Consider the following 27,692-nt stretch of genomic DNA (forward strand, 5'->3'; position numbering starts at 1 on the left):
AATAAGAACTCGATGGAATCCCTCATCTCCACCCTGGGGAAGCTCTACTGCCTACATGCCCCAATCAACCTCAAAGCAATACTCCCCCTGGGCCAGTGCCTTTCTGGCGTATCCTTGGAACCACAACACGAGCTACTGGGCCGAATCGCGGCTTTCCCGCGAGTGGCGCCTCCGTCAGCATCCCCACCACGACCTCTTGGGCAGCAAGGCGGCCGAGAGTACGGATCTCGAGCCCGTCTGTCGGAACTTGCTCCATCTCCACAACGTACCCTGGATCCGCGACCAAAAGTAGGACAAGACATCGTGTTTCCCTTTGCCGGATACATTGCACTTGCGGGCGAGGCAGTCCGGCGGCTCTATGGCGAACGCCCCGACGGGTTCAAGATCCGCAACATCCTTGTCAGTGTGGCATCGGTCCTGTCGGAGGACAAGCCAACCGAGATGGTCACCGCCTTGCGCCCGCGCCCCTGGACCAACACACTCAGCAGCCACTGGTGGGAGTTCACGGTCGCGTCGCACAACGGCCACACCTCGAACAAACACTGCACTGGGGAAGCCACGGCCCCCGACCCTCCCCCCCGTCTTGGACAGCCCACCAAGCCGGAAGTGAGCTCCCTGCCGAGGAGGATCGGGCCGGAAGCCTGGTGCGGGACATTGTGTCGTGGGGGTCTGGACCTGGACCCGGGGTTCCAGACGATCCGGGGCATCACGACCTCCACCAACGCCGACCACAAAGCGGTAGGCCGGATCGCGAATGGGGGGATCCCGGAAGAGGGCACTCTGCAGCTCCTGAGTGTCGCTGCCGTCAATGGCTACTCCCGCAAGGTAAAAAACTGGCTGCCCACCAGCATCGACGAGATTAGCGTTTCCCGATGCCACCAGGACATGACCTCCCTGGTCTCGGCCAGCGTGACCAGCAAGTCCTCTCTCTTGGGCCGCGGGCGCTGTGTCGCCGACGACGAATCCCTGGTCTTGGAAGCGACGGGGATCAAGATGGCCCTGGCCGACGGCTCCCAGCTGGCAGAGGGAGCGGGAGCCACCAACGCCCACGCCACTGCTCGCGTGGCTCGGAGTCCAGACATCGAGTTCCTCCACTTCGGCGACCTGCTGCAACCGAAACCGGACCGCCTGGCCCAGACCGGCATCATGTACGAGCTCGCGGACCTGTGCTTGTTGGCATGGCAGAGCCATCTTGGCAAGGCCGGGAGAGCGGTAGCCAATGCGGATCACGTCCAGAAATGGGCCCGGTGGATGTCTGCTCAAGCCCAGCGCCAAGGGCTTCCCTGCGAGGGGGGAAGCAGCACCGCCCTCTCTGCCAAGGATGCCGACTTGGCTGGTCGTCTCCGACACACACCTTTGGCACCCGCCGCTCTTGCTCTACCCCAGCTTTGTGAAAGTATGCCCCGGGTCTGGAGTCTCGGGGCACAGGACAGTCTCTTGCCGAGACGCTCGACAACCTCGACCGCTTCGTGGAGGAGTCCGTAGACCAGTCCCAGTTCCTGCGTCGGCTTGGACACTGGGAACCCAACTTGCGCATCTTGGAGATTGGCGTCGCGGGCCGACAGTCTTCTTCCCACGCCGTCTTGGGGCCTCTGACCCTGCCCGGGGGGGGTCGTACTTTGCTCCAAGTACACGTTTACTTCGACCGGGTTTATTTCGGCCAAGGGCCAGCAACAGACGGGCTTCGCCTGCATGGAGTACGCCACGCTGGACATCGGAAAAGACGTCTCGGAACAGGGCTTCGAGGAGGACCAGTACGACTTGATCGTGGCGGCCAATCATATCAGCACCACGCCCTGATTGCAAGAAAGCCTGGCCAACGTCCGGAGGCTTCTCTCGCCGGACGGCCGCCTGTTGCTGCGCGAGCTCTGTCCCACCTCCAAATGGGTCATGATATACGGCTCCAACACCGCTGGTGGTGAGGTGCAGGTCCGAAGAGCCGTACATCAGCCCCCAGCTATTGGTATCAGAGCTGTCCGCGGCTGGCCTCGAGCCGGTGGGTAGATGCGTGCTGGATGCGCCACAGCCCCTGCTGCTCACGGCGACCATCGTGGCCCGGCCCAGTAGACGGGGCCCGAGGCAATGCCGAAGGCAGTGACGATACTCTGCGTAGACCGGCCTGGGTTCGCTGGCCAGACCACGGCGCACTTCGAAAAAGCCGGATACCAAGTCAGCGCGGGCTCGCTGACGGCCCCCTGCCAGGGCAAGACGTCGCGTCTCTCCTCGAAGAGAGCAGCCCATTCTTCGAGAGCCTCGACCCGGACAGCTTCGAGCAGCTGCGGCGCTTTCTGGCCAAGCGGTTTCACGGCAATCCTCTCAATACATCTTAGAGACCAGACATCATGGATCCCAGCACCGTCCCCAAGAAATGGGACCTCTCACTCTCCATCCAGTCCACCAAGGCTCGCTGCCGCCGTGAGGAGATGCTACGATACTGCGGCCAGGTCCCTGTGGGAACTCCACCACCGAGGCAAGTTCCCGGAGGACCGGTTCTGCTGGCTGGTCGACCAGGTCCTCCACCGCTTCGCTCAAGCCCCGCGGGGGGCTGAACACCACGTGGCCGCTGGTCGACCTGGGGCTGGCAACGGACGGGAAGTAGCTGGACTCTTTCGACTTCACGGTAGATGGCCGAGCAATGGCCAAGACCAAGTATCGCAATCATCAGCATGGGCGGTTCTCACCACAGCAGCAGGAACACGAGGCGTGTTTGGCACCCTGTATCCCATGGATGGGTGTTGGACAACGGAATTTGGCCCGGCGTACGAGCTTGGAGTTCTGACTAGAGCTGGAAAAACAAGGTCCATATCACGTGTTTCTATTGGCTTGAACACCGTCTCCGCTCTTTCCGCCCTTGCTGCATTGCCTGCAACCCTCTGCTTATTCGTAGCTCCAGAGAGCTTGCTCGTTGCCTAGTCATTTGGCCGACGACTTCCTGCTGTGCTACTGCCACTCGGGTCTCACCTCGGCCGCCGACCCTGGAGAAGTCCAGCAAGACAGCTGATACCTTGAAGGACCAGGAGATCACAGTAAGAATAGTACCTAATTAGACTTGCGGAGACGACTATACCTTCTTGTGGTTTAGAATGACTGCTTGTGCATCTCTGCTTCCCCTATCTACAGATGGCGAAGGACCGCCATCACATGTGGTGGTCCGTGTGCTATCACGTGAGACCCCTTTTTGTCCAGTGCCGCCAGCCCCTGAACTGGACTACCTTTCTTCCACGGGGTTGGGAATTGACGAAACTGCTCCACCAACTCGTCTTGAAGTCCGTTGTCAACAGTTCAGTGCAACCGTCAAAGTATTAAGTTGGTGATAGAGTCTTCAGTTTCAAGAAGTGAGCATTGCCACCTGCATTCCGTCCCGCAACTCACATGTGCCAAAATATCGGATTGGCTCAATCTTGACGACGCGGATACCATACTTGAGCTCAGCTGTCGATTTTGGTCGCATGGAGAAGCAGGATCGCATCGGCGGCGACACGTTGGATCTGGAGTTGTTCCTATTTAATATATATGCGTGGGCATCTAAGGGTCATGGTAGCAACGTTTTGAAGAGGTGAGCAATCGCGTGTTGATTTCTGAAGCTGTTTCACGCCCAAACACTTAAGTACAGGCTCAAACACACTGTGGGCGGATCATGAGCGCTTGAATCCAGCCCAACCGATCAACATGTTCGCGGCGTCCATACATCAGGAAGGCTACATGCAGAAAGCCCAACAAATCGGCAGAAGATATCAAGGGCACTGTCGAGCTTGAAACCATCTATAGCTTGGAATAATCCCAGAGAACTCGACCAGTTATCTTCCGGTGGGATTTGAGGCCTTGGTCGCGTTGTAATTCCGAAGATGGCCGAACACAACGAGAAGGAGCTACTGTTACTTTCACCCAGCGCGGTCGTGGACTCTGTAAATGAAATGCTTCTTGGCGAGCTTGTCACAGGCGAAGGTACCCGGCTTGAAGACGTACAGGGCGTCCCGCTCGGCGACGTCCCCGGCGAACCGTGCACTTCAAATGACCATGGTCCTCCGAGCCCGGAGCTTCGAGAGTACAACCTTGAATCCACGCACTTAGGGGGGTTCGGACCTTCATGGTTCACGGCTCGACCTTTTTGTCTATCTCGGCTCGGGCCCCTCTACAGTATCACTGGGCGGAAGGCCAACTATGCCAGCGCCAATACATTTGTGGATTCAATACCGCATGGTCAAGGGTGATAGGCGTCGGTCGTGAATAGGGCAGATGACAGCTGAGAACGGCAGCCCTCGGGAGCCGACACATTTGTGCTCGGCTTGGGGTCCAGTACTTTGCTTAGTGACCGAGCCGCATGGAGAAAAGACTTTCATTTGGAGGGACCGGTCCAGGATTCTTAAGTCTGGCAACGAAGGTATTGAGCGATATCATGGAGCACTCACTGGATGTAGCATTCGAGAGTCCAGCATGCGAACTCCCAAGCAGGCGACTAATGTGGTGCAATTGGTCATAGTACTGCCACTGCACTTACCCAGGCTGCTTGAGGTCGTGACTGCGGCGACATACGAGCCACTACGCCAACAGGCGAAGCTCTGCGATGAGTATGCCGTCTGTTAGGGTGGAATAGTCCGCTACATAGTCAGATTATGGCATCTGCTAGTTATGGTTTCATGTGGCACAGAGACTCAATCAACATCAAGGCTCCCATAAATGCGAACCACCCTAGTGGCCAAGGCTCAGTTATATCAACTCCGTGTATTACACAAGACTCCCAGAAGACCTGGACCCATTGGATCCGACACTGAGCAGTTGATTGTGTGATCCCGAGCGCACTGTAAGTTCGTGGTCTTGAGGCGACAGTCCTCCGACCGCCGGAACTGCCGGCAAGGGTTGAAACGGAAACGGCCCCCCACCGCTTGCTTCCCCGCGAGGGTTGCCACCGTTCTGTTCGACTGACGACCTGTTGCTGACCCGGTACCAGTACTTCCGAAACAAGGACGAACCGGGGAACCCGCTGGACCTTCGGAGTTGCGTGAGCAGAGGCAAACAGACTGGTAGGCATGCGCAGACGATGCCAGTACCGCAATGTACGGTGGTCCAAAGCTGGGTTCGAAAGAAAGATGGCTGTCTACTCCCTGGGATGTAGCCAAAGATGGCCTTGAGCAAACCAGACAATATGACGCTGTTGCAGCTTCAGTCCCGCTATTGCTTGGCAGAATGATAGATAGTCGTGGAGTTCGGTACTTACAAGCCACCCAGCATAAAAACAAAGGCGATGGCCACCTTCTTCTCGGTGCTCAGTTGCAAGCCGAGAATCGTCCTGACGGGGAGCAGGATAATCAGCACATCGATGAAGGCCTCACAAATGCCGCTTGCAAACCAGTATATGTTGTAGTTGAAGCAGTAGCGAGGATCCGAGAGGCTGTTGATCCACACGTACTCCATCGGGATGCAGTTGGTGAGATTGGCAACCGTGCAGCCGATCCAGAAGCCTATGACTACGGCCAGGAGTAGCCTGACTAACCGGCGGAGCAGGACATTGACTGAGAAGATTCGATTGTACAGAAGCAGGATGGACAACTTGGTTGTTGCGGTAATGGAGAAGTACATGACGGTGGAGGCGTAGTCGAGCTTCGTGTACAAGACGTCGGCCGGCGAATAGTCTTCCGTATCGGTCGGGACAGTGGCGTGTTCAGGCCCGTCTGGATTAGCCGTAATAGCTACTCAGGTGCATCAGAACTGTTCCATGGGCCACTGCCAGAGCCTGGGAGTGGTACGAACCGCATATCGCCACGATATCCGTTGCAATCATAAGCAGCAGCGACGCGAGAATCATCCAGTCGTCCCACTTGAGGCCGGCCTTCTTGGTGTGTCGCATGTAGAAGCGAGCCCCGACGAACACGATCGAGAGTGCGGCCATGTCCAAATCTTTTCGCTTGGCATTTTCTTACACTTCTTTCCTTCTCTCTCTTCTGTCTCCCGACCATCGCATTCGTCAAGGAACGACTCTTTTTGTGCCCCCTTACCCGTCCACACGAAAATTCACCCACAAACATGCAGTCACCATCCGCCTTTGAGGTCCGAGGCAGGGTATGACTATTCTAACGCCGATGCATTGATGAAGTGCTGACATGAGCAGACGGCCGTCATCACCGGCGGTTCACGCGGCATGGGCCTTGCAGTAGCACGTCAACTGGCCGAGAGGGGCGCAAATGTGGTCATCGTGGCACGCGACCAAACCAAGCTTCTCGAGTCGCTGGCGTATGTCAAGGTGAGATGAGTTCTCTCTGGTACCAACACGGGTCACTGACGATGGCGGCCTAGAATGGTGCTGCAAGCTCTGAGATGCAGCGATTCCACCAGATCAGCGCCGACCTCACGTCCCCGTCCGAAGCCGTCCGCGTGTTGGAAGAAGTTGCAACATGGAATGGAGGAAATGCACCAGACATTGTGGGTCATGCTGACTTGCCACCTTGAATGCCATTCTTAGGCTAATGAAATATACGGCGGATGCAGGTCTGGTGCTGCGCTGGTAGCTCGCACCCCACACTGTTTGTCGACACTCCAGTGTCCGAGTTCTCGAAACAGATGAACCACAACTACTTTACGGCCCTCTACATGGCGCATGCAAGCCTGCGGCAATGGCTCCAGAGAGACCATGATCGCCCGACCCCAGTATCTACCACGTCGATGGAGAAGACAGGTGCCAGTCCGCCCGCCGCGCGCCACCTGATCTTCACGGCGTCATTCCTGGCCTTCTACAGCTTCACTGGCTATTCTCCATACAGCCCCTCCAAGGCCGCCTTGCGATCCCTTTCCGACACTCTCTCCCAAGAAGTGAACCTGTACGCCGCCGCCAACCCTCGGGAGCCCAAGATTCGGCTTCACACCATATTCCCGGCGGGGATACTGACTGACGGCTTCGAGGCCGAGAATCGGATCAAATCCGACTTGACCAAGTTGCTCGAAGCCGGGGATACTCCGCTCGCCCCCGAGGTCATTGCGTCGCGAAGCATTAAGGAACTAGAGAACGGGCAAGAACTCATCACTACCGACTTCCAAACCGGCCTCGTGAAGCGAAGCATGCTGGGGGGCAGCGTCCGGGGAGGCGTCCTTAGGGGCTGCCTGGACTGGGTGCTCGCCAGTCTGCTAGTTATCGCCATGGCTTTTGTCCGCGGCGACATGGACAAGAAGGTGCGCAACTGGGGCACCAAGTTCGGGGCGTCTGGCATGAAGACTGGAAGCAAGTAGTGGGTTACTGGAAGGTCAATTGATGCATCTCTGTCTCTGTCTCTGTCTCAGTGGATCATTACTTGCTGAATAGTCCTACTTTAATGAATGTGGATCGCGGAGGTGTCACCTAGACTTGAACATGGTCTGGAGCTTACGCCAAGCCTGCCTAACAAGCGCTGCAAACTCACAGAGGGCGACACTGTGTAACCGCCCAAGATCATGTGATTCGTCTGCAATTGGTGTAGGAGTGTGCGGGCCCGATGCAAATCAGCCAATAAATACTGGGATGATGATTCTTCAACACCCGATCTGCTGCGGCGTCTAACGATTTGGGGCTGTGTGTTAGCTCTGAATCGAAGCTGATTGGCCTTCAGTCATGCATCCAGATGCCACCATCAGTTGTTGCTGCTTAACTGCATGTCAGCACAAGCTTTGTTGCCAATGGTGGTGTAGTCCACCCCTGTCACCGGTGTCGATGCGGGTGGGCGCATGAGGCTGCTGCATGCGAATACCCAATCAAAACCACGAGATTCCGTCCCGCATCCCATAAGCTGACCGGCTAAATGAAAGCGTGGTACTCAAGTGCGTCACGTCCAGCCCATCCATTGATTTCCCCAATGAGCGTCATCTCCATTTCGATGCTTTCATACATGAGGCTGGACTGCTTCCGGTCTTCAGAGATACGGGTGTCCCCAGAAGCCGTAAAGCCTCATGCTGTGAGCGTTGTACTTACAAGGCTACCGGGTACATGTTAGCCGATTCGTCCCAAGGAAACACGAGCCGACGGTGGGAGGTATCATGTATCATCCGCCTTCGACCTTGTTGCTTCGTACCTGACAAGCCGCAACAGACTTCTTTTCCAGAGCTTATAATAAAACACAGAGTTGACCAAGAAGCTTTGGATATATAAGCAAAATGGACAGCTCGGTGGACATTCCAACGGAGCACGTTATACCCGTAAGAGGTAGACCAGAAACACGCCAGAGCTGTGGGAGTAGCTATCATGAAGCAACAAAATTGGTAGGTGGAAGACAGGTCATTTCATCCCTTCCAAGCTCAGGGATCATCAAACACCTACCCAGGTAGGCCATGAAGTGATGGAGGTTGGCATGTACATCCAGCATCTTATTCATTTAGTCACATTCTACTACGATCATTATCACACAATTCAAAAGCAATCATTATTAATAGGCAAACACGATTTCATTCCTGCGGTCTTTCGTGTTGACCAGCCGCCGCCATTGGCGCGACTGGCTATCGATAAAGGAACTAGGGAAGTCACGTGAAAGCTTATTCAATAACGCCCCCGCCCCCGACCCCGACCCCGTCCGTGGTTTCTGCCTTGAGATCTCGCCCCACCTCGGTTTCGGTTTGAACCTTGGCCACGACCTCCGGTGGAGGCTTGGACACGGCCTCGACTTTGGGCCTGACCTCAAATTAGACCCTCGTATTCGTCCTGGTGGTCTCGGCGTTGGCCAAAATCTTCTCGACGAAGCCCACGGACGAGGGTAGACGGCTGAAGTGGTGAGTCAGGCTCGGCATCCCCGGCGGCAATGTCCATCGCTTGGATGATAGCAGCTGCATCGGGCTGTTCTATGCGACGCATGGGGGCACGTATGCGATAGTAGAACATGTATGCCTCGCACTGGTCAGCTTCCTCCATCTCTTGGTCGACGGGCAAGACGGAACCGTCGAAGTGGAACATCTTCAAGAAGTCGCGGTTGTTTGGGCCGTGGAGGTGGACCACCGCAATCTTGTTGTAGGTGACGATGTTCCAGTCGGGATCGGGAACGAGCGCCAGGTTTGGATAAGGGCCCTGGATGAGCTGGCGGCTGTCGACGTGGATCACATTCTCTTCGTTGTCCTTATCATTAACATTACGTGGGATGTACCGGACGCGGATGACGGCGGGCTCGTTGAACTGGACGTAGTAGTCCCGGCCGCGCTTGGGGTCGACAAAGACGCCAAGCCGGTCCTCGATGGCCTCCTGAATAGACTTGAACTTGGCGGGGTCGTAGCAGACAAGGCTGTCCTCGGCGAGCTCCGTCATCCCTTTGTCTCCCCGTTCGCCCTCGCTGGGCTTCTCGTTCTCCCATTCGTCACCACCTGTCTTGCGCGACATGGTGTCAGGGTCGTGGAGGAGGAAGGGGAGCCGGCGCCAGATGGATCTGTGCATGAGGTCGTGACGGGACAGGGCTTCGAAGCTGAGGTCCTCCTTGGTCAGGTCCTTCTCAGGGAAGAAGGTCTTGAGGATGTCAAGGCGGGCCTTGTGGGTGTGCTGGCCGTTGTCAACCTCCAGGTCAGCCCATGCCAGCTCGAGCAGCGGGTTGGGGGCCTCTCCCGGTGACGGGTTCAGCCACTTGTCGGCTTGGAAGGAGATCAACCGGCGGACCACGCGCAGGAGGATGTCCAGGCCGTTGGTTGAGAGAAGCTCGTTGGCCGCGCCGGCAGCCGAGGCATCGAAGGGGACCACGGTTTGGTTCTGCAGAAACAGGGCTTGGTTGTTGCGGTCGCCAGGGGAAGACGTCGCGCAGGTCGACGAGGTTCTGCAGCATCTTGGCCATCTTGAAGGCTGTATTCTGATGGGCTTTGATGAGGAATGGTGCGTGGATGATGTACAAGATCGCAAAAGTCACAAGGTTGCAGGTAACAACAAAGTCAAGTCAGTCCTGAGATCGAACCCCACAAACAATCAATCAACCTGCATCTCACGCCTTACAGTGGACGTTTAAGGCAATCAGATTAGGTACATGGGCAGCTAAGGTTGGCTTCATTAATTGCCCTGCTTACTTGACATATGCCTCATTGATGAACGCCTGGCTACAGTACCTACCTACCCATTTGAAGCCCCCACTGCCCAAAACAGCCTGTTAGATAGGTAGCAAGCTCAACCACCCACTGCTCACACGTTTGATTGTTGTGCCCCACCCAAGAGACGCGTAGCTTGGTGTTTTGGTAACTTGGGCATTTTTCGCGGGTCAAGCTGTGAATCCCCTTCTTCTTCCCACGCAAGCCCCCATCTTCCAACTGCTCTTCATCATCGCAAGCCAAAAGAAAAAAATCGCGCAAATCATCAAGATTCTGCAAGCATTTTACTTCCACGATGTCTGACCAGAAGATGAACGACAAGAAGGGCCGTGCCAAGGGCATGCTCAGCAACCTCGTCTCGTCTGCCTCTGCTGCCAAGAACGACGACGATGAGGGTTCTGCTGACCCAGGCACCCCGATGCCTGGTGTCGCCGCTCCTGTCATCAGAGAGCAAGACAATAACAAGGCTGCTGGCCCCAGTGTCGGCATCAACAGTCTGCTGCCAGACCTGCCAGACTTCGTCCGCTTGCCATCTGCTTTCGTGGACCTGAACACGACTCGCGGCGGCCACCTTCTGGGAATAACCAACCCTCCCAGAACGCAGAACATGTTCCCCAGTCTTTCCAGCACGGGTGACTTGTCCACTACTGTTTCCGACCCGGAACTCCTCGGCCCTCTGGGCCAGCGATGGGCTGAACAACACAATGGCCAGATGCCTCGGACGGACGTCATTTTGCGAAGGTACGATGCACAGGCCCAGCGGGTGGCCCGTCGTAACATCGAGGACCAACGTGGTCGTCGCCGCCCTCGTCACGCTCTTCCCTCGCCCGCCAAGGGCCCAGGTCCTGTACCCAAGCAGGACGAGAACGAGAAGGATGACAAGTCCGATGGCAAGAGGAAGAGCGGCCGCGGTGCCAAGCGACGCAAGACCGAACGTCCCTGCGGCTGGTGTGGCAAGACTGGCCACGAGGTGCTCAACTGCGCCGGCCCTCCCGCAGAGGACGGCTTCATTCACGCGTGCGGTCTGCACAACAGCAAGGCCCACACCTACCTGAACTGCCGTGTGGCCAAGGGCTGGGACCACGAGGACAAGTGGCGAAACCTCGTTCTCCAGCGAGCTAACCTCCCTCCCATGATAGCCAACGATGCTTGGGAGGATGTCGCCTATGACTACATCACGGGCGCAGCGTCCCATAACCACGTCCGGCCCTGGACACCCATGCCTTTGTCAGTCGACTTTGCGAAGACCATCGACAAGAAGAAGTTCGATGACTTCGATTACTCTCGCAAACCTGCGGGCCAGCTCGGCGTCGAAGAGAACACCTCCTCCGCGGAGGAGTTCATGGCGTGGTGCAAGGATTGGCAGAAGCAGTATGATGCGGCAGCCGAGGCAGCGGAGACACCTTTCCCGGAAGGCGGAGAGGACGATCTGATCGACTATCCTCAAAGCGAGTACTCCGAGGACGAGGATCCTGATACCGAGTTCACCGTCCCGACCAAGTCCACGAGCATGGCGGATGTCTCGCGAGACGTTGACATGTAGACCCCAAATGTCTACCTATGAAAACAGTGCATTCTTGACTCGAGTTCATCAACTCGTCGAGGACTGTTTCTACTGGGCGGCAGGTCAACCCTGCTTGCCATCAAGATGGAGTTTTTCAACCCGGCGAGGTTTTCTCCACACTTTTTTTTTTTGGAATGGATAAAGGAAAAATGAAATGGTCGTTTTTATGCTTGTCGTTGTCTCCCCGTGCCGTGCCGTGTGATGTGATGCTGCCAGTTTGTAACATTGTAGCCTCTGATGAAAAGTACTTATTCGTAGCCTTGTGATGTCGATGCACCCCATGTTCTTACTATGTAGTTCGAAGTGTCTGTGTAGTACTAGACCAGGTGATCAGTTCGGACCTCTGTTGAATACCTGTCTACGGCACAACTTGCCTAGGTGTGATACCTAGCAACCTATCTGCATTGCCTTCACCCCCTCGACGTTCTTCGGTGCCAGGTGAGCTCGTGCATCACGCTGACGTGCAGGTAACCCCGCATATGATGGTCCTGGGGTTGGTGAAGTAGGGATCCGGTCGCCTTGTGCCACGAAGACGAGAATTCCAAATGCAGGAAGAACCATGTTGGCCCAAGCCCATGGGCCCAATGAGTCTCCAAGAATCAGCGGAGCTGCGATCTATCTGGATTGATTGCATCCGTAGGTGGCGAATGTCTGTCATGTCGATGTCGAGTCCCTTTGCTCCCGCTCACTAAGACCACCCATAGGCCGGCAGCGATCCGTTCTGGGTCAACCCAGGAGCTAGTCGAGACATAGAGGCAGCTTATGCAAGCCTACTGCACGTCATTTGGGCTGATAAGATCAAGTCTCCATGGAGATATAGCTTACCAATCCTCCTACCCCCTGATACCACAAAGCTGAATATAGCAGCCAAAACGGATTCTATGAGCCCCAAACTCTGCAGACAGCGCTTTCAAGGTGACGAGAATCTGTATTCTTGGTTTGAAGAGGCAAGCTGCCATATTGCCCAAGATATTCAGATTTCAACCTTCTACCCCCTGATATTGAGCCGGCGACAACAGCCTCAGACTCGCCCGGAGAGCCACCAAAACCAGCATTCCGGCTAATTACAACCTGAATTATCAGCACATGGTAAAAACTGTGGTGTCGTCGTCTCTGGAGAGGCTGTGTGGTGGGTCAAACCTTCTACTCCCTAGTTTTCGAACTGACGCAATTGACCCAAGTTCGCCCCGAGAGCCGCCAGAACTTGTAGTCTAGCTTTCTGGAGCTAGGCGCAGCGTATGGGGTAGTCGGGCCGAGTTGCAGAAGCGCGGGGCAGGTGGCGCCGGTAGTCAATCCTTCTACCCCCTAGCCTTCAAACAGATAGAACTGGCCCCATTTCGCCCGGGGAATTACCAAAACATGTTCCCAGGCTCGCCTGGGCATGGCGCATCTGATGAATGTCTTATTTCTTGTGTCCAACGCCTGGTGTCCGGGGCATAGGCTGTTGATCCTTCTATCCCCACCTTGTGTGTGATTGTCAGCGTTCTACCCCCTGACATGTGAATGGCAAACAACATCACTATAAAAGCCTTATTAGCGACGGGATGATCAATACCATCAGGTAAACATGACCCTCACAATCCATTGGTATGATGCATTCGACACAGCGAGCCCAGCGGCATGCAGTCGCGGCATGTGAAACCTTTCGGCTCATCGCCCTGTCGCATCCGCTCAAGTCATTGCATGAGCACCATTCTAGACCGCAATAGGGAGCCAATAGGCTGTTGGGTTCGACCAGCTAGCTTATGGGAGAGGTGATACAACAGATTGTATCCCATTTTAGTCACTGAGAAGCATGTAACATAGTGACTAATCCTTCTACCCCCTGAATATTATATCGCGGATATCTCAACAATCGGGTCTCCCACTTGAACCAAACTTGTCCTGTAAAACGAGAACGTCTTTTGAAAGGTAGGAGCCAAGCGGCAGGCGTGCCAGTCGCTCGGTTAGTCATTTCCCCCCATTTCAGTCTCCTACCCCCTACTATCCTTACCATTCAAAACCCACCACAACAGAGTCTGATTAACCTACAAATGGATTTAAATTGTCTCACTACTATTTAAACTGCACATACAATGTTTCAGAGCGAGAGCTGCCCATTTGCACTTGCTATCCACATTGGCACCTTCTACCCTCTGGGTCCGCGGCCCATACAACGCAGTGGACCGAGTGACGGGGCGACCAAGTTAGTTGTGTACAATAGCTGGCAAGCTTTCCATGTTATAGATGCACCAAAGTCCGAATGCCTAATCCATCCACCTCCTCTTATTGTTGTCGTGGTCGAGGATGCCAGTTGATATGTGCTGCCTTGTTGGTGGCAGCATCAATAATGATGAGAGTTGGAGAATAAGAGCTTGGCAAGGCAGACTACCTGAGCATTCCGATGGCGCTGGCCATCTAACAGTTACCATATTCCAAAGGGTTGTTCGCGACAGTCGCTGTCACGAGATGCCGGGTGGGTTGTGGAGAGTGGGAACTGGGGAGTGGGATCCAACGACGACGATATACATGCGATTCAGCCGAGATTGGAGCAGCTAATAACCTATCTTAGTTTTAACGCATATGCCAAGTCTCGCTCGCATAGGTGGCTTATGGGCAGAGCTATTAGCGAATGCATCTCAGGGGGTAGAAGACCTCAAGACTTATATCTCGGGCAAATAAAGAGTTATCAACTTCAAATTCAGCCAAAAACTATCTATTGGGGCTCTTAGGCCACAGAAGAGATCGCTGACTCTAAGCTCGTCGCCTTCGGTAAGTATACCTGGTGGTACATCTAGGGGGTAGAAGGCTGCTAAGCTTGTAGCTCCAGACCCACACTCGGGAACGCTACAGAACTTGGCCAATGTATGAGCCCTATCCGGGGAATGCTGTTGGCAGAGGACGGGGTGCAATTTTGCCCGTTTTCGAGGTCCATCTGCCATGGTGCATCCCGTGGGTAGGGAGGATTGGAAAGGCAGAAGTCGAGCCGCGGCAAAGGAGCTGGACCCGGCAGCTGCTTAAAATGGCTTGTATATATCTCTACAGCACGGCAGGACAGCCGGGAATCCATTGACAATGGCTATTGTAAACGTACACTCAGTGTCAATGGCGGGGGTAGAAGACACCGAATTGTCGGACCATGAACATCGTTAGCCCCTGCCACGGAAATTCTGTCAGCAGTTGGGCAGAAGAGCTAGACGACCTAGCAATTGACTATATCAAGCTTACAGAGCGCACTTGCCCATAGGTTGGCAGATCCAAGTGGACCAGGGCCATATAATGGGGAGGGGGTAGAAGACGAGGGGGAAGATATCTCGGGCTGCATCCGTCCCGAAGCTACCAAACTAAGTTGGCAGATAAATGTGATGGGAGGGAGACCTGGGCCGCACTTTAGAGCAAAAAGATAAGTCACTGGGGAAGGTATGTGGCTCGGGATGTATTAGGGGTAGAAGGCGCCTTTCCCTAAATAAAGTAGGGGGTAGAAGGTTTCGGTATGGATATATCAGCAGCTAAGCATCCGATAGCTGCCAAACTTTATATACAGCCCAGAAATGGGATAAACTGCCCGCAGCCAAAGTTTCGTTTTATCTCGTCGTCATTTCAATGTGTTCTTAGCTTCCGAGCACTCAGGGGGTAGAAGGATCTCGACATGCATATCTCGCCAAGGAAGTCTGCAATCAGACCGAAATTCACACTGGGCGTCCATTTCAGTGTAGGGAGGCGACAGGTAAGGCCGGGAGTGGATGCGCCTTGGTTCAACTCCAGTGTTAGCTTTCCACTCGTCTGGGGGTAGGAGGTTTCGGACATGAATTTCCCCGCGGATACACGTTTGATAGACTTGAAATCGCCGCTTGGGATACAAAAGGGTGTTCCAAAGCGCTTGGCACGATTTGAATTCATTCTGATGTCGTCTACCTAGGACATTATCTTTCGTTGATCAGAGGGTAAAAGGATCTAGACATGGACAAGTCGACAGCCAAGATGCAGTTGGACTGGGAATTTGCACGGAAGATTGCAATCACCGCTGCAAGCTTTCTCACCAGAGTTCAAGTCTCTAGGTCCTGGTGCATGTGAAGCGTCGACTTGGGCTAAACATGGTAGTGTCTAATATGAATCAGGCAGGGGTAGGAGGTCTTTGACAGGACTAGCCTAGCCACCAATCCACCAACTGACTTACAGCTTCGCCTGCAGCGGCGAATCGACTCATATAAAGTATATACAGACTTTGGCGCTGCTGCGTTCTCTTCTGGGTGTCAGGTTCCTACTCCCCGTGCCACTATGCATCTCGGGTCTCGGGTCAGCGACTACCAGATGACGACCGCCATCGAAAGCTCAGATAGCTGTGCTTGGCAAGCTCCCATTTGCAAACTCCGATGTCAGCATATCATAACACACCAAGTAGCATTCTCCCCCGTGGCCACAATTAGAGGGCGTGGATGAAACAGGCACTTCAAGCCGCCAATTCCGACCCCAGTATCTAACCTTCCCGACATGGCTACTGTGACTTCACAAACAAACAGCGCAGAAACTCAAGCTCAACCTAATGCTAGCTAGCCCACAGCCATCAGCCGTTGCCAACTTTCCCTTCCCTTTCCGAGGCGGGACGTCATGAGTTTTACATGCGCTGCCGTGATGGAATCAAGGTTTTTGGGCAAAGCGCCAGGCGTCATACATTCACGTTCACAGATTAGCTCCAACACGTACACTATGTGAGGTCACAAATACACATTGTCACAGACTATCATAATCGTCGGCACAAAAATATTATTCATCACAGCTACCAACAGAAAGGTACCAAAGCCGCTCTACTACGGCAGCCGTTGGTTGTCCAGGTGCCTGGTGACCAGGATGACCGCACATCTTGGGGAGGTACGGAAGTGGGCGTTCAATGATGCCCCCTTCTTGATGGCCTAGTCCGTGCTTTCACGGAGCTTCTGATGTTGAGTGAGGTCGGCGATGGTCTCCTCGTCGCTTTCTTCGCCGCTGTCTAAGACGGGGCCCGGGACCTCGGCGGGGTCGGCACCGACATCGGCAGGATCGGCGGGATTGGCCAGGGCGGCCGGCACTTGTGAGCGTGGGGCTCGGGGGCGCAACTCATGGGAAAACATGATGGCATTGAGATGCTGCAGGAAGAGATGAAAGGTAAGCTAGAAATGAAGGAGATGCTGCGGAATTCACTTACGTACGAATCAATCTCAAACAAGTTTTATTCTGCTAATGATGAGTCTGATGTTTTCTTCCGCGAGTTGGACGATGGCGACAAGTAGAACCATGGATCACCGAGCTTGAGAGGGACAGAGGGGTGAGAAACGGTCTTAGAAATGGAGGGTTTCAGGACCACCTAAGAGCCAACCTGAGCTACCATCGCCATGATGAACCAACTAACGAGGAAAGTTCGCAGGCAGTCAGGAGGGCGCTGTTTGATTGAATACCTCTTGTTCCTATGAATCTAGTGTTACTATCGTAGAGAGACCTCGTCTGCCGCCTAAGCAAAATGAATCCTTGGCATTCTTTCCAGGTACAGGAAAGGTTACTTCCCGCAATATACCATGCTTGCTCCCAGCGTCGTCTACATGCACACAACCTCCCACCAGCCAGCATCACCGGTCCCCACTTGCTGCCCACACCAGGTGATGGATATGTGTCTACCACGTAGAGAATGAGCTACGGCCCCACAACCTTACCACGCGTTTGTCAATAGGAAACACGTCGCCTGCTCGATCGTTTCGCAAACAAAATCCTCATTCTGACCATCGCAGTTCATCCTCGAGCACGCATCTCTTCACAACACTCAGCTGCATCAATGCAAGAAGCCCAAGAAGAAACGATGAGCGATCGGATTCTGCCAGTCAGATCGGGCACTTTGCCCGTTCTCTCCAGCCTCGCAATTGAGCTGGTTGAGATTCTCGATGACCCCGAGCGGTCTTATGAGGACGTATGGGACGTAGTCAAGCAGATGGCGCTCGACATGTGCGACATGCAATCCCTGATTCGCACCGACGACACCGTCGCCAAAGTCTTCCACGAAGATGAAATGGCAGATGAATCCACATTCCTGCTGCTGCACACCCTTCATCCCCGTGTGCTGCGATCATTGTGCATGGGTACCGTGGCGTACGAGTTCCATGACGAGCAGTCCGCCGCCTGGTGCAACGTATACAGCGAACATGGCCCTGGTGCCTACGCTGTTGGCATCGCCGTCACCGGCCGAAATGGTAAGTTCCTCACTGCCATCGAGATTCGCGCTCTGATCAACATCCTGCAAACGTACGCTGCCGGCTGCGCTGCTTGGGATGCTAGAAGTGGGGACGTCTTGGACCAGCTCCAGCTGAACCAGCGGCAGACTACCGACCTGGCCTGGGCTATGGAGATCGACAGCCAGTACCCGCTCGCGGGCCGAGTCACTCCTACGTCAGATATGCAAGCCGAGATTGAGGCTGAGAATGACACTGCTGCTCATGTCGGCAGAGAAGCCTCGGAAGGAGAAATGTCGCAGGACACTCCTCGCCCTCGTTTCTCCAGCAGCGTGGCCGGAGGCATCCATGCCCTCGTTTCCATGTTCGAGCGACGGCTGATGTACGGCGCGAGTCCCAGCGAACCGCAAGTCCAATCTCCCCTCCTTATTGGCAGCAGTCACGACCTGCAGACGCGCAAGCAGGACTGTCGTCCCAACATGGCAGCTTTCAACAGCGGGGCTAACCTATACGGCCTCCTGATGTCCTGCATCAAGTTCATGGGCCTGGAGCCTCGACAGGTCTTCGTGCCCTTGACCAAAGCCTGGCAAGTGAGCCAGATCAACCGAGGCGAGGTCTTGGGCACCATCCTAGCCAGCTCCTTGGTCTCGATGGCGGGACTCAACGTGTACGATCCTGGTGCCAAGAATGAAGTCAAGCCCCTGCCAACAGACGCCATCTTTGAAGAGACCCGCAACGAGGTCAACCTGCACGACTGGTTCCTCGACAACATACGGCACAGCACCGCCTGCGTCAAGCGGATCAGAGCCAGGTGAAGAAGGTGTATGACGAGATCTTCTCCGTCACCGACGACGACATCAAGGCCGCCGTAAGAGATGTCCAGTTGGCTCGCAATAGCCTGAGAGCCGCCATTTTGGAGGCCGAGAAGGCGGTGGAGGAAAAGGAGGAAGAGCTGGACAAGGCCAAGAAAGTCCTCGACGACGCGAAGGCACGCCGGGAGGAGCTCAGTGGGTTGGACGATGAGCTCTTCAACGATTACGACGAAACCCGTTGAGATCAAATAGCTGGAAACATAGAATATCGAATGCAAACATTGTTACCCACCATCCCTTCAAAAATCTGCTGTTCGTCAAGCTGGAGTCAACTCAGTATTATGAGGCATTTCAATAAACAGCTATGTGATCTTCTCGCATGTGTGGAACCCTTGCAGGGCGTCTACGCTTTATACTGCCCATGTACCGCCTCGGATGTCACGGGATGAGAAGTTGGATCGACTGCCATGGACCTAGATAGGGTCCGGTTTATGGAGCTCATCTAGGTTGGACCGGGATGTAGGGGTTGGGGTCTAGAATCAGGCGGGATAGAGCGACGGAGCGGCGAAACTCCAGCGCAGCATCGTCCGTCCCCAAACGTGAACGAGGCAGTAAATGCAACTTGGGGTTGTTGGAATACAACTGGGCCAGCCACCAATTGCCCAGGGTCGGAAGGCGGCCCGGGATAAAGCGGGGGGGGGGGGGGGCATCGTACGATCTAGCGGGCGACCTGGGGGATAAAGCACAACATCTCGAATACATCACCAAGACCAGATCCTAGAGTGCCTGAACTGCTACAGATCAATTGCATAACGTAGAAAATCCTGTATACGGAGTTTGCAGTCCCCGAATGCGATACCAAGTCTGCAATCCCCGTTAAAAGCTGTCAGGGATAAAGCAGCGGGGCTCCGCCACATTTGGCTGGCCACCCGGGGGATAAACAGCAACATCTCGAAAACACCACGAGGAAAAGCTCCTTGGAACCCCAAATTGACGCACATGAATTCAATGGGGTAGAGTTCGCTGGATACAGAGTTTCCAGCTCTAACTAGCAATACCAAGCCTGCAATCCGAGTTTGCAAGTGTCAGGGATAAAGGGGCAGCGCTACGCCAAAATCTGGTGGGCCGCCGGGGGATAACGGCGTAGCCGCCAGAAAAACATCTCTCCCGTATCACCGCTGCCCACCAGCCTTAAGATGAAAAGTCCTTGAAGTCCGCAGCCATGATTCAGAGCTCTCACGTGTCGCCGCCGCGTGGAAGTGTTCCCAATTATCATCGGAGACCAGATACCAGATGACCAAATGGGCGGGACCGGCCCAATAGATGTAAGTACTATCGCCAAATACTTTCACGACATATCCAATCTGGATGGGCCCCTTGAGTTGGATACGATCGAGGTATATGACAGTTGATCCAACCCGTTCGTTCCATGATATCTGGGGCGGACGCAGAAGGGATAAAGCAATTGCGCCCTGAAACGTTTGCAGATACCCGCGAGAAAAGCACCAAGCAACGTCACATGTGCGTCTTGTTGACGAGAGATCATATTCCAGCACGAACGTTGGCCTACGTGTCATTTTTACATTGGGCGTTGGGTGACTGCTGAGAGGAAGCTCACCCGATCAGTTGTAACACTCAACCACGACAAAAACTGCCGCATACGGCAACTAAGCCGTTGGAGGTCTAATTAGGGAGCTCTCGCTGCTATCCAATACCTCTGTGCCAAGTTGGGTAACGGCTGGCTGAGGCATTCCAAAGTTGTTCGATTCCCCAACGCCCAGGGATAAAGACGTGAACCACTGCAACTACTGCAACTCAAGTCAGGTTAGCTTGATACTATGTCATGAGCATCCGCGTTTCGTCTTATACCTAATTACTAGATTTGGTCGTATTGGAAGTACTAGGGGAGTAGTTGTGGAATCGCGAAAGCGGCAGGGATACAGCGCCCATTTTGTGCTGCGACCCTGAGGGATAAAGAGCTAATCGGCTATAGCTTCCCCAAACTTGGTTCGCTCAACTTGAAACTGACGCTATATCACAAACAGTGTAGCCAGATGATACAAGCGAGGTTTGGGCTTGATCAGCGTGTAAACGAGACAGCTATGAAATTTGGCGTTCTGGAGGGATAAAGCCGCATCCACCCCTTCTAAGCCTTGAAAGGTCCGAACCACGAGCTATCAGGATCTGGAACTTTGCTGACATCATTATTAAGCTGCGAAAACTACCATGTGTCCATTTCCAGTAACATTTACGATGCATTTGGACGAAGTCCAAATGGGGCGGTCGGGACCACCAAACTGGCTATGGGATGGGGTGGCTACACCAAGCTTGGTTGACCAGCTTGACCTTTGGGGAGGCTTGCGCCTGGAATATAATCAACTTCAATTGAATGCCTGCGGCTGATCCCTTGCGTGCGTCTTTACTACCAAGGTCTACAGTGACGAAATGATCGGGCTGAACAATACTTGCTACGGGGGTCGAGAGCCGCGCATCATATCTTCTTCGGGTCCCCTGGTGACTTGGAAATCGGAGGGTGCATTTGATTATGATATCGAGGCCGGTCACATACAGGCGATGGCCTCCTATTGGATACTGCATTCTCATCATGGGTGGCTTGGCAAGCTGACACATCCATGGGGCCACCCACTACCAACTGTCACAGTCAACAAGTTGCACACAGCATGAGAGCACAGCATAGCACATAGAACACCAGAAGCGAAGACAAGTTATTATGAAAATCAATATTACTAACGCCCCTTCCCCTTCCGCTAGAGCTGCAAAAAGAAAAAAAAAAAAAAAAACAGAGAAAATTCCCGGAGGATGAAAAAACTCAATGAGGGCGAGGCGAACTTGGTCGTCAGCCTCGACCCCAACTGTAGATAGTCCTGACGAGTGAGGGCACTCGAGTCAAAAACAGAAAGAAAATCGAGTAGCGATGGCGAGTGTAGCTGGGTGCTCTCGTGCCACGCATCCTGCCAACAGAGACGAAATGCTAGGTTACACCTCAGGCTCGGCCCCTTTCGTGAGAAGTCTAGTCAGGGGCGCCACTGACCTCGATGGTCCTGGCGCCGACTCTGATGGGGGCAAAGCATGTGTCAGCCCACGAAAGGAATGCCCCAACCGTGGAAATTCGGTCCTGACAGCCGAGTTGGCCCTCCGTATTCCCCTTGGCGTAGTCGTAGGCGTAAAACTTGGCCTTGTCGATGGTCTTGGAGAATCCAGCCGTGAGCGGCAGGGCGTCAGCCTTGATCGAGGCGGTGTCGACACCCGGCTTGGTGAGGTACTCCCAGGCGATTCTCTCCCAGGTCCGCTCGTATGCCAAGGGAGGGAGGTGACGGCGCTGGACGACCTGGTAGTCCCACCGCTGGCCGAGGTCCCAGCCCTCGGACTTCCGGCACTCGGCACCGGTATGCGCCGAAGTGTTGTGTACCGGGCAGGCATGAATGTAACCATCCTCGGCGGGAGGGCCGGCGCAATCGAGAACCTCATGACCGGGCTCCCCGCACCAGCCACAATGTCTCTTCTTATTGCCACGATTGCTGCGCTTGCGCTTCTTCCTGGCCGGCTCCTCCTTGTCGCCATCCATCGACTCGCTGGGAGGAGGAGGGGGAGGAGGAGGGGGCGCAGAGATGGGCTTGGCCTTGGGACGACGCGCGGGGGCACGCTGGTCCTCGATGGGACGACGCGAAGCGGCTATGTGCATTGGGTTGGGCTGGAAGATGGTGATGTTCGTGTCGGCGGGAAACACGCCACCGGGTTGCTCGTCCCTGTATCGGTGGATCAAGGACACAGCCTGCTCCACGGTGCTGGCCCTGCCCTCCAGACGGCGGTGACTCCCCGTGGAAAAAGTGCGGTCGGCTGGGACCGTTCTCACGACGGGTCGCGAAAGTATTGCGTCTAGATGAGCATCCTCTGCAGCCTCACGCTTGCGCTTGTTGGCGAGGATGGCGCCGATTAAGCCGCGGGGGCCTTTCTTCTCTTGCTTCTCTTGCTGATCAGCCATTTTTGATGAAACTGATGAAATATACGTGCAGTTGCGTGATGAACGCGCGATGTTTCTCAAGTTTCTTGGATGACCATGTGTGAGGTTGTGAGCGGCCGAAGAGGAAAAGAGGAAGAGGGGATTCGCAACTGGGGCGCGGGAAAAAAATGCCCAAGTCCACAAACGCGCGCCGCTCGATTGTTTTGGCGGGGCAACGCAATAGGTGAGCTGTAGGTGAATGGGCTCCAGCAGTTGATCAATCAATTCTAGGTAGTGTACACAGGTACCTATTGTTTGACTTAGGTATCTCTGAGGCAAGGCAAGTCGATGGCAGCTCTCCTTGTGGGCGAAGTGAAGTGGTCCCTCTGACTCGGAAACAAACCTGAAGTGCAGTCTCCCCTCCCAATCGCGTGCCAATCTACCACCATCTCTCCATTGATTTGTACGAGCTCTCCCTCCCAGGCGTCCCGATGTACGATGTCCCTCGGCCATACTGACAACCTCCAGAATCTCACCCCGATCGATTTCGCCATGGATACCGAGAACGAGGCACCGACCGAGCTGCGCTTCGCCTGGCGCCAGCGCCAACAAGAGATCGACGATTTCATCCAACATCTCCCCTCCGAGCCCATTTCCACCGCTCTCATCGTGGCCCAGCACGCCGCGGGCAAGAGTACCACGCTGCTCGCCCATGTCAGCGATCTTCTGCAGCATGACGAGGCCTACATGAATACGGTCATTATATACCTGGTGCCGAGTCAAGTCGAGGTCGGGCTTCTCGAACACTACGTGGCCTCTGCCGCGTTCAAACCAGAGACCAAGGCCGAGAGCTGTTTCTCCGATGGGATAGCCGCCGCCAAGGTCTTCATGATGAGCTTCGGCCAAGCCGTGAAGAAGTTTTCCAAACTTGCGGAAATCAGCGACCAGAGCGGCCTGCTCCTGGTGCTCGACCTCGAGATCTCCCCGACCACTGAGGGTGAGATCTTGCTTGGACTTGCTATGGAGTGGGCGGCCGCCCGGGCTTCGGTTTCCTCACTCGACACAAAGGGGCACGGCTTGCTTCTGCTCAGTTCCTACCACTCACCCAGAATCGTCAAGAGCATGGCTCGGATCCTCGGCCGCCTGCCCCGGGTGATCACCGTCCCAAAGGTCGCCGTCAACGTAGGTATCTTCTTTCTTTTTTTTTTCGATTCGTATCAAGGTTTCCCGATAGAAATAAAAGACTTATAAAGAATAAATTATTTTAAAAAATAATAAATTTAAAAATAAAGTATTATACTTAATATTTTTGAAATTTTTAAAAATATTTTAATAATTAATTATAATTCTTATAAATCGATAAAAGTTTAATAACGGTTAATAATTATAAAATTCCTTCTTTAATTCCGATCCTATTTCCAGTCGTAATTATTCAATAGATTATATATAAAAGGCTGTCCTTATTTCCTTTATCGATTATTTAAATTAAATCTTTTATTTAATATAATTATTATAATTATCTATTATATAATCGTTTAACATTAAAAAATACTTATTATATTTATTTATTATAATAATAAAAATCTTTAAAATTAATCAACGTTAAATATATATAAATTATTTAAAAAAATAAAAATTAATTAATATAAAACTACTTATTTTAATATTATAAAACTTTAAAAATAAAATTAAAAAATAAAATTAAAAAAATATAAAATATATTAAGTATAAAGTTATAATAAAACCTATATTTAAATTAATTTTTTATAATATATATATTATTGATTATAAATTTCTTTTAAAAAAAATAACCGATAATAATAAAACTTTCTTTATTAAATAAATTAAATTATTTAATAAATTTTAAATAAAATAAATAAAATTAAAGGTTTAATTTAAACCCTTTTTTTAACGATATTTAAAAGAACTTTTAAATCCGCGTATTAATTAAAAAGCTTAACGAAAAAGATAACGAGTAGATCGAGGCGGTAACGAACTAGGCCGGGGTTATATATAATAATATAAACTTAGAAAAAAAAAGAGAAAAAAAAGGAGGACGTTATATAAAGCTAATTAGGTAATTTTAAACTTTATCGATCGATAATATATTAATACTTTATATATAAATATAAACTTTCAAACGAGTATAGTTTAGCCTCTTACCTAAGAGGAGTCAACGTAGGTATAGACTTCATCGAGGAGGAGGATGAAGATAACCTCCAGAGGCTGATGAGCAGCCAGCATGTCGGCCGAGTCGCGGTCCAGATTTCTTACGACTGGGATTGGTTCCTGCGAAGGTCCAACATCAACCCCGCCGAGCTCTTGAGTGAACTTCCCTTGGGCGCGGTCATGAAGATCGCCCAGGGCAGCAAACATGTCTCTGTTGCCGCCCAGTTTCCCTACTCGTTTCCCCTTGCCGGCCTCAGGTATGTCTTCTCATCGTACCAAGTTCAGACACTGGGATTCCGCAGCGACATGGTACAGCCCGTCATGCAGACTCGGGATGTCACCGAGCTAGAACATCTTCGGGAGCTCTCGTGGGTCCACAAGGCTCAGGTTCCGGATGATGTCATGTTCTACCGGCCTGAGTCGTATGTTCACAAACCCTTGGCCTCCGGAATCGATTCGCTGGGCCCTGCCATGCTGGCCGATCGCTACCGTACCGTCATCGAGTTGGTGGCGCGGTGGCCCGGCCAGGCATTCACCGAAAAGCCCACCCGCAACCCGCATGACTTGCACTTTCTTCGCGACGTCTGCCGGAAGCTGGATCTGTTCGGCTGCCTCGAGACAGTCGTGGTGGACGACCCGACCCAAGCATGGAGTCTATCGGCTGTCTGAGTTTGGCGACAACCTGCGTGAGCTCTGGCAGCAGGTACCCGCTTTGGAGGCTCTGGACTTCCAAGTTGTCCATCTCGTGGTCACGGCCGCCATGAGCATGCAGAACGACGGGTGGTCCGAGAACTTGGTCCGGGTTGCCATCCGACTGGCTGCCATCATGTCGTGGGCCGGCCAGTTGTGCGGAAAGGAGAACCCTGAGGAGCCGCAGACCCTGCATGAGCTGCGGGCCCAGTGCACCGGCTTGGGCAAGACCCGGGCCCACCTGGGTGACGTCTGGGCTTCCCTGGGCATATGGCAGAATGCCTACATTGCCAAGAAAATATCTCTGGAGCTGGGTCATACTGCCACACTGGGCACCGTGAGGTTCAACGGCCAAACCGCGGTCGAGGTCCTCGACCTGATCGCGGCCCTGGAGGAGGTCGTTGGCTTCAACGCAACATCGGACGAATCCCTCGACACCACCCTCACCGACGCAGAGGTGGACCTGCTCGAGGACGCCCTCCTATCATCCTGGATCGACCAGATCGCGGTGTACATCCGAGGTCAGGATATGTGGCAGGAAGCGGCCACCGTCCGGGAGATCAAGGTCTCTGATTCGGGCTTCCTGGATCCCACGCGACTCAGCGGCGAAGAGTACGAGTACGGCTGCTACGCCTTTTACTCCAGCATTGCGGAAAATGGTGAGGGCACCTTCCTCCGGGAATTGACGGCCGTCTCGCAGCGTGCCACCAAGGTCTTTGCCGCCAAGGCCCGCATGCCCTTCACCGAGGCCATTGCCTCCAAGTACCCGGTCGACCGGCGACGTGTGTACGCCGACTCATAGAATAGACTCTTCGTACTCAATGGAATCAACTCATCTCAGTAGACTAATTGTGATGCTCCAATGTGTTGTTTGCAACGTGACCCTGTTGGATTATATGTCAACTAAAGTCGAAATGCTCTCAGGACTGAATAATTTGTAGTAGTAAGTACTTCTGTTAGGAAACGGGTATGCGATTGATGAGACTGTTCTTTATGCGGAGGCATCTGTCTGCTTTTCTGTTTAGGTCCCTTGTGGGCGGGATAACGCGCTCGTCGCCCCTGTATGTCTAGCAACAACGAGAGGGATAAAGAGACAAACCATCGTATCCAAAGCAATACCAATTGTATCGCATTGTGAATACCCTCAATCGATGTAAAACAGATCCAGCTATGTATTGATTTACTTCTAAGCCTGCACACCAGGTGGTATCCGACTTATGGCCATTGCAATGTTGGAGGGATATAGCCGCAGGGTCCCATGTGAACCCCATACAAGCCCAAGGGATAAAGAGGGCTTTTGACCTAACACGAGCAGTACTCGATGGATAGAGCCGCTGAATGCATCATTCGATTAGCAGCAGCCTGTTTCATGAACAACCTTCTTTTTTTGGCAGTTGTGCGATCCTGCGGCAATTAAAACGAGATGGCAGGTTGGAGGGATAAAGAGCAAGATGCCCTTGCAGATTTGGTGTGGATCCCAAGGGATGAAAGCGTGGCACGAAGAAAGAAAGGATGTCACCGACTACCAAAAGGCAGGCTGGCTTATCATTCCACTGTCATCCTTTGAAGTGTATACACGCATAAACTGATACCTTCATCCATACGGTCAAATGTCCTGTTCCAGGCCCGCATAATTATATAGTATATTCGATCCAGGCTACGAAAAGTACTTCTTTTTCTTCTTTCTTTTTTTTTTTTTCGATTCGTATTAAAGTTTCCCGGTAGAAATAAAAGATTTATAAAGAGTAAATTACTTTAAAAATAATAAACTTAAAAATAAAGTATTATACTTAATACCTTTAAAATTCTTAAAAATATTTTAATAATTATAATTCCTATAGATCGATAAAAGCTTAATAACGGCCGGTAATTACAAAATTCCTTCTCCGGTTCCGGTCTTATCTCCGATCGTTATTAATAACTCAGCGGATTATGTATAAAAGCCTGTCTTTATTTCCTCTATCGATTATTTAAATTAAGTCTTTTATTTAATAAAATTATATATATTATTTATTACGATTTATTAAAAGATATAATATATCCATTTTATTATATTTATTTATTATAACGACGAAAATCTCCGAAAATAATTTATGCTGGATATATTAAAGATTATTTAAGGAAATAAAGAACGATTAATATAAAATTATTTATTTTAATATTATAAAATTTTTAAAAAAGTACTTATAATTTCGAAGGTATATAAAGAATATTAAAAAGGATAAACCTTTAATTAAAATAACCTTTTATAAAATATATAAAATCGATTACCATCTTTTTTTTAAAAAAAATATAAAACCTTAATAAAAAAACCT

At 52.6% G+C, this 27,692-nt stretch overlaps 10 protein-coding genes across 10 annotated transcripts; 6 read left to right on the forward strand and 4 right to left on the reverse strand.

Moving 5' to 3' along the window:
• Window positions 1-55: 55 nt before the first annotated feature.
• On the forward strand, window positions 56-1,800 carry PG985_001690 (uncharacterized protein; the record flags this gene model as incomplete). The annotated part of the gene is made up of 4 exons (XM_066821459.1): window positions 56-218; window positions 293-1,396; window positions 1,429-1,580; window positions 1,630-1,800. 4 exons carry the CDS (start codon window positions 56-58, stop codon window positions 1,798-1,800), a joined length of 1,590 nt encoding a protein of 529 aa, XP_066688891.1.
• Window positions 1,801-2,342: 542 nt separating this feature from the next.
• Window positions 2,343-2,913, forward strand: PG985_001691 (uncharacterized protein; the record flags this gene model as incomplete). The annotated part of the gene is made up of 2 exons (XM_066821460.1): window positions 2,343-2,450; window positions 2,512-2,913. The coding sequence occupies 2 exons, from the start codon at window positions 2,343-2,345 to the stop codon at window positions 2,911-2,913; spliced, it is 510 nt and encodes a 169-aa protein (XP_066688892.1).
• Window positions 2,914-4,725: 1,812 nt separating this feature from the next.
• Window positions 4,726-5,887, reverse strand: PG985_001692 (uncharacterized protein; the record flags this gene model as incomplete). Its single annotated transcript, XM_066821461.1, has 3 exons — window positions 4,726-5,158; window positions 5,216-5,687; window positions 5,749-5,887. The coding sequence occupies 3 exons, from the start codon at window positions 5,885-5,887 to the stop codon at window positions 4,726-4,728; spliced, it is 1,044 nt and encodes a 347-aa protein (XP_066688893.1).
• A 134-nt stretch (window positions 5,888-6,021) lies between these two features.
• Window positions 6,022-7,218, forward strand: PG985_001693 (NAD(P)-binding protein; the record flags this gene model as incomplete). Its single annotated transcript, XM_066821462.1, has 4 exons — window positions 6,022-6,057; window positions 6,107-6,238; window positions 6,292-6,417; window positions 6,484-7,218. The coding sequence occupies 4 exons, from the start codon at window positions 6,022-6,024 to the stop codon at window positions 7,216-7,218; spliced, it is 1,029 nt and encodes a 342-aa protein (XP_066688894.1).
• A 1,414-nt stretch (window positions 7,219-8,632) lies between these two features.
• Window positions 8,633-9,764, reverse strand: PG985_001694 (uncharacterized protein; the record flags this gene model as incomplete). The annotated part of the gene is made up of 2 exons (XM_066821463.1): window positions 8,633-9,682; window positions 9,741-9,764. The coding sequence occupies 2 exons, from the start codon at window positions 9,762-9,764 to the stop codon at window positions 8,633-8,635; spliced, it is 1,074 nt and encodes a 357-aa protein (XP_066688895.1).
• A 539-nt stretch (window positions 9,765-10,303) lies between these two features.
• On the forward strand, window positions 10,304-11,551 carry PG985_001695 (uncharacterized protein; the record flags this gene model as incomplete). The annotated part of the gene is made up of 1 exon (XM_066821464.1): window positions 10,304-11,551. The coding sequence occupies one exon, from the start codon at window positions 10,304-10,306 to the stop codon at window positions 11,549-11,551; it is 1,248 nt and encodes a 415-aa protein (XP_066688896.1).
• Window positions 11,552-16,461: 4,910 nt separating this feature from the next.
• On the reverse strand, window positions 16,462-16,922 carry PG985_001696 (uncharacterized protein; the record flags this gene model as incomplete). Its single annotated transcript, XM_066821465.1, has 2 exons — window positions 16,462-16,698; window positions 16,914-16,922. The coding sequence occupies 2 exons, from the start codon at window positions 16,920-16,922 to the stop codon at window positions 16,462-16,464; spliced, it is 246 nt and encodes an 81-aa protein (XP_066688897.1).
• Window positions 16,923-17,378: 456 nt separating this feature from the next.
• On the forward strand, window positions 17,379-18,799 carry PG985_001697 (uncharacterized protein; the record flags this gene model as incomplete). Its single annotated transcript, XM_066821466.1, is given in 2 exon segments — window positions 17,379-18,536; window positions 18,551-18,799. 2 exon segments carry the CDS (start codon window positions 17,379-17,381, stop codon window positions 18,797-18,799), a joined length of 1,407 nt encoding a protein of 468 aa, XP_066688898.1.
• Window positions 18,800-21,588: 2,789 nt separating this feature from the next.
• Window positions 21,589-22,560, reverse strand: PG985_001698 (zinc finger domain-containing protein; the record flags this gene model as incomplete). The annotated part of the gene is made up of 1 exon (XM_066821467.1): window positions 21,589-22,560. One exon carries the CDS (start codon window positions 22,558-22,560, stop codon window positions 21,589-21,591), a length of 972 nt encoding a protein of 323 aa, XP_066688899.1.
• A 510-nt stretch (window positions 22,561-23,070) lies between these two features.
• PG985_001699 (uncharacterized protein) lies at window positions 23,071-26,179 on the forward strand (the record flags this gene model as incomplete). Its single annotated transcript, XM_066821468.1, has 4 exons — window positions 23,071-23,631; window positions 24,760-24,944; window positions 24,990-25,269; window positions 25,310-26,179. 4 exons carry the CDS (start codon window positions 23,071-23,073, stop codon window positions 26,177-26,179), a joined length of 1,896 nt encoding a protein of 631 aa, XP_066688900.1.
• Window positions 26,180-27,692: the final 1,513 nt, after the last annotated feature.

The sequence above is a fragment of the Apiospora marii genome (assembly GCF_038362585.1).
Source record: "Apiospora marii strain CBS 49790 chromosome Unknown utg000002l_segment0_segment0, whole genome shotgun sequence".
In the NCBI taxonomy this organism is placed as follows: domain Eukaryota; kingdom Fungi; phylum Ascomycota; class Sordariomycetes; order Amphisphaeriales; family Apiosporaceae; genus Apiospora; species Apiospora marii.